Source organism: Melozone crissalis, unplaced genomic scaffold, assembly GCF_028551555.1.
Source record: "Melozone crissalis strain CALT ecotype California unplaced genomic scaffold, PUWL_Pcris_2 ptg000081l_1, whole genome shotgun sequence".
Taxonomy (NCBI): domain Eukaryota; kingdom Metazoa; phylum Chordata; class Aves; order Passeriformes; family Passerellidae; genus Melozone; species Melozone crissalis.
In genome coordinates, this window is record NW_026535858.1 from 3205578 (window position 1) to 3210358 (window position 4781).

General features: G+C 51.8%; 1 protein-coding gene across 1 annotated transcript; it reads right to left on the reverse strand.

Annotated features, from left to right (window-relative positions):
* On the reverse strand, window positions 1-4572 carry PEX13 (peroxisomal biogenesis factor 13). Its single transcript, XM_054290237.1, has 4 exons — window positions 4479-4572; window positions 1411-2105; window positions 843-968; window positions 1-600 (listed from the first exon to the last, which is right to left on the reverse strand). Exons 1-4 carry the CDS (start codon window positions 4544-4546, stop codon window positions 284-286), a joined length of 1206 nt encoding a protein of 401 aa, XP_054146212.1. The 5' UTR covers window positions 4547-4572; the 3' UTR covers window positions 1-283.
* Window positions 4573-4781: the final 209 nt, after the last annotated feature.

Sequence of the window (4781 nt, forward strand, 5' to 3'; positions counted from 1 at the left end):
TTTTCTTTTTTTCCTTTGTTTGCTATTTTATGAATGCCTCACTTCTCCTATCTCGAGATCTCAGAGTGGCTGCCAGGTGAGTGGATAGAATCACTGACGCACAGCCTTAGGTGAGTCAAAAATAAATACCACAAATTTGAGCAATCATTTCTCCATCCCTTCACCAGCCAGTAGCAGCAAAAACTGGTACAGCCCCACCAGTGCTCCACTACAAACCAGATTTCAACAAGCCCTAAGAGGTGTCAATAAAGCCCAGTTCAGTGGCTTTGTTGGCCAAAGTGCCTCAGAGCTCCTGTTTCTCTCCTGCAGCCACAGCGGAGTCCGACGCCGCAGGAGCTTTGCTGCTCCCAGCAAAAACAGTCTCAAAAGCTGCCTCCTGCTCCTCCAAAGTCACAGCAGCAGCAGCAGCAGCAGCAGCAGCAGGGGCTCCTCTGGCAGCTGTGCTGGGAAAGGCTGGCCTCTGCTCTGCACTCCTCTCCAGGTCCACTGCTCTCCTCCCTCTTCTTTTGCCCAGGATTTTGATGTAATTAGCTGGCACAAGTCCTGTTGTTTGGCCGTCATAACTGGCCAGGAGCCAACCACGGATCTTGGGCTGTTGTTCTGAGGGAGAATGCAAATCATCAGCTACAGGGCAATCCAACAGAACTGAACAAATCTACTCTCTAAGTTTCATTAGAATGCAATAATCACTTCACGGGGAGTAAAAATCAGTGTGGGTGAGGAATTTGGTCAAATAAGGTGGTTTGGGGGCTTTTTTCTTTCAATTTTCAGATTCTTGCACTATAACTTACGTCACATGTGTTGAGAAAATAAAAAAGTTTACCAGAAAATCAAAAGTTTACCTTTGGGCGCTAATCTTAGCATGTCACCAGCACGGAAAGAAATTTCTTCTTCTGAGAGAGCATTGAAATCATATTCTGCTCTTCCAACTACATGGTCGTCTTCTCCACTCGCCCAGTTACTAGACACTGTTTGCAAACACAAACCACAAGTTTATCAGCTTTGAGTTACAAAGTTTGGTGTGTTTTTCAAAGGAAAATGAAAAAACACTTCACCTTCCTTGCTAAAACTTTTCCAATAGAGAAGTGACAGAAGTAACGTGAAAAGCAAGATTTGGGAAGCAAATCCAACCAACGCTTGTCCCACCCAACCCAAAGTGCCACATCTAATAGGAAAGAACCAGAAGTTGAGAGGAACCATGATTCTGGAATCACAGCAAGCTTCAGCAGGAAACCACATCTTAACAACAGGTTACTTAAGCAGGCTGTCACTTGCATCACATGCCTAAAATTCAGTACTAATAGATGTGCCCCAGCATCTATTAATTACTATTGCTGTAGTGTGAGATCAATCACTATACAAAAGGAGCAATACACGCTGCACTTCTCTGGTGCTGCAGGCCATCTTTACCTGTTTCTTCCTCACTGTATGTAGAAAGCAGCTTCCAAATCAGGTAGGGGCCTCCCAGTATGACAGCAAAGAACAGGAAAATGGGCCAGGATTTGGCAGAGTTAGCCACCTTGTCTTCGAGGCCGGGGTGAGCCACTCTGCCCTCGCTCTCAGCCCACAGCTCGTCGTTGTCGCAGCTCTGCCGCAGCCCCAGCAGGCGCCGCAGGCGCTGGTAGAGGTACCTGACAGTTCTCACGAGGGCAAAGGCCGAGAACACCTTGGTGAAGTGGATCTTGAGGCGGGAGAAGTGGTTGGCCACATCCAGCACGGCCCTGAAGCTGTTGTAGACGGCGGAGAAGGTGGCGTCCATCATCATGCTGACGGAGGCGAAGGCGTGCACGATGCTCTCGATGGACTGGAAGGCGCCGCGGCTGCTCTCCTCGGCCTGCTGCACGAACCGGCTGGGGGGCACGGCCTCGGCGCAGAAGCGGTTGTAGCCCAGCCCCCCGTAGCCGTAGCTGTAGGGACTGTAGCTGCCGTAGAAGGAGGATCCGTAGGAGCCATAGCCCGGGGAGAAGGAGCTGCTGTAGGCCGGCCTGAAGGCGCTCAGGCTGCTGCTCGTCTGCTGGGAGGGCCGGGGCAGGATGGGCGGCGGGATGCGCGCCACCGCGGGCTGCCCGGGCCGGCTCAGCACGCTGTCACCCAGCTCAGCAGACCTAAACACAGGCAGACAAGCCAGAGTTAAAGGTTTCCCTTCCACTAACTCCTGAACACCACAGAGAGTTTCAGCAGCAGGGCTGTGACGGTGTCCACAGGAGTCTGAGGATGAGGGGAGAGATGAGGATCTGACTCCATGTTTCAGAAGGCTGATTTATTATTTTATGATATATATTATATTAAAACTATACTAAAAGGATAGAAGAAAGGATTTCATCAGAAGGCTGGCTAAGAATAGAAAAAGAAGGAATGATAACAAAAGCTTGTGGCTCAGACTCTCTGTCCAAGCCAGCTGACTGTGATTGGCCATTAATTACAAACAACCACATGGAACCAATCACAGATGCACCTGTTGCATTCCACAGCAGCAGATATCAATGTTTACATTTTGCTCCTGATGCCTCTCAGCTTCTCAGGAGGAAAAATCCTAAGGAAAGGATTTTTCAGAAAACATGTCTGTGACACATGGGGACAGTGAGCCCAACACTCAGTACACTGAGCAGGGTTTGATGGAAGTAAAAGATGGAAACACAGATCCTTCAGGGGGATAAAACCCCCAAAATCAGATATCCAGTGTAAACATGGAACTGGAATGTAAACTGGAAACCCTTTGCCTATTTATTCTATCATTTATTGTGTATTTAATGTATCAACCCATGAAATACACAACCCAGAGCCATCAAACCTGCTGCTCTAACACCCACATCATTGTTCTGCACATGAAAGCCCCTAACACAAACTTTTACAACTTTACAATCTGAAAGATTTATTTCCAACCCTTGCTCCCAGCTCTTCTGCACAATGAGCCAAGGATACAGCAGGAAGAAAGCTTGAGAGCTCCTCTGAATCCACTCTTAAAGGGTGGCATGACCTAACTGGGAATCCAAGTAATTATGCAACAATACGTGCAAGGGCTTTGGGGTCCCCAATTTCCCTCTCCACCCAAAACTACCCGATCACCTGTGTGCAGATTGTCAAGGGGTTAAATCTACTGCTGAAAAGTGTTGGCAGAGAGAGGTCTTAATTTAGTAATTTTTCTTTTCCTTTGCATGTCCATAAGTTTAAATCATTTTATCAATGCCCTTTGTAATACAACTCTGGAAGTGCTTGACTGGATTTGAATTCTGTCAAGCAGCTTTTTGTCCAATAAAAATATACGTTTTTCATTCACACATTATCACCCTAAAAGTCAAACATTCTATTTCCCATGCTTATTGCCTCAACCCATGACTTCCCACTTCTGCAGTCCAGAAAAAAAGGAAGGAAGCCAAGCTGGAATTGCTAAGGAGCTGCTGCTTGCTGTACTATTTCCATACAAGGTAGGGAACAGCTTCCTCCCAGCAAAACTTACAGGTTTCCACAGCAAAGAATAATATTTGTATCTTTACACTGCTGCTTTTTCCGTCACAGACTGTAACTCTCTGAACAGTTGAAAACAGGAGGAAAAATAAGTTATTACCCCAGCAAACAGAGCTAGTGTAACTCAGTAAGTCACATTACAGTCCTCTGCCCTTTAGACAATTTGGGACACCCCGCTTCAAAGCTGCCTGAAGCCGTTTGAAATGGGGTAAATAAACCCAGAATGAAAAACCAACAGCACCAAACTGCTGGCTCAGCATGCTGCAGAGAGCACAGAGAAGTTTCTGCTCAACCTTTAGCCCAGTTTCAGCTCCCTCCAACTGCAATCACCAGCACCAGGAGCAAAACAAGACGAGCATTCAGCCACCCAGCGGGCCTTCCTTGGCTTCCCACAAAAAAGGAGGAGTTCACAAGCCCCTTTCTGTGCATCCTTCTCTATGAACAGGCTGGGTTTTCAGGGAGAGCTCCCAGAAGCCGGGAACACGCACACAGACATGGGACTGACAACACACAGGGATCTCTTCCAACTCCTGGGGCTGACACGCAGCTCCCCCCGTCCTGCTGAGGCTCGGGGGCTCACAGAGCTGCACAGCCCCAGGGAAGGGCTGGGAATGCCGCCGGGAATGGACTGAGAATGCTCCCAGGAAAGGGCTGTGAGCGTCCCCAGAAAGGGCTGGGAATGTCCCCAGGAAAGGGCTGGGAATGTCCCCAGGAATGGACTTTTAATCCTCCCAAGATCGGACTGTGAACTCCCTCTACCCCTCGGTGACAACACGGCTTTCCCTGCCCACACCGCAGCGCAGCCTCCCTCCGCCACCAGCGGGGTTCGAGCCCGCAGCCCCTCAGCCGAGCCCGCCCCTCCCCGCCCGGCACAAGCCCCTCACGGCGCGGGGCAGCCCCGGCCGGGCCCGACCTTTGAGCCCGCCCCAGGGGAGCGGGCCCGGCCGGCCCGAGGGGGCGAAGCCCCATGGCTGCCGCGGCGGGGACGCCCGGGGAGGGACACCCGCACTCACTGGAAGGCGGTGGCGGTGCCCGGCAGCCGCCGCGACTCCCAGGGCTTGGGCGGCGGCGTCGCCGCCATCGCGCCCGATCGGCTCCGCTTCGGCCCCGCTCGGCTCCGCTTCGGCCTCACTCGGCTCAAGATCGACCCTGGCTCGGCCCCGCTCGGTTCGGGCTCGGCCTCGCTCGGCCCCGCCCATCGACAGGCGCCACGCGGGAGCACCGAGCTATTCCACCAGCCGCCCTACGGGCGCGGTGCCCCACCGCGCCGGCCGAGCGATGCGCTCTGCCGCTCTGCTGAGCGGGTCTGTGCCGGC

Excerpts from the sequence above, each read along its gene's own strand:
- PEX13 (XM_054290237.1), bottom strand. The coding sequence starts at position 4,546 with ATGGCGGCGACGCCGCCGCCCAAGCCCTGGGAGTCGCGGCGGCTGCCG. Across the intron at positions 2,106-4,478 it reads GGCACCGCCACCGCCTTCCA|GTCTGCTGAGCTGGGTGACA; the intron begins GTGAGTGCGGGT and ends GCCTGTGTTTAG. Across the intron at positions 601-842 it reads GCTAAGATTAGCGCCCAAAG|AACAACAGCCCAAGATCCGT; the intron begins GTAAACTTTTGA and ends ATTCTCCCTCAG.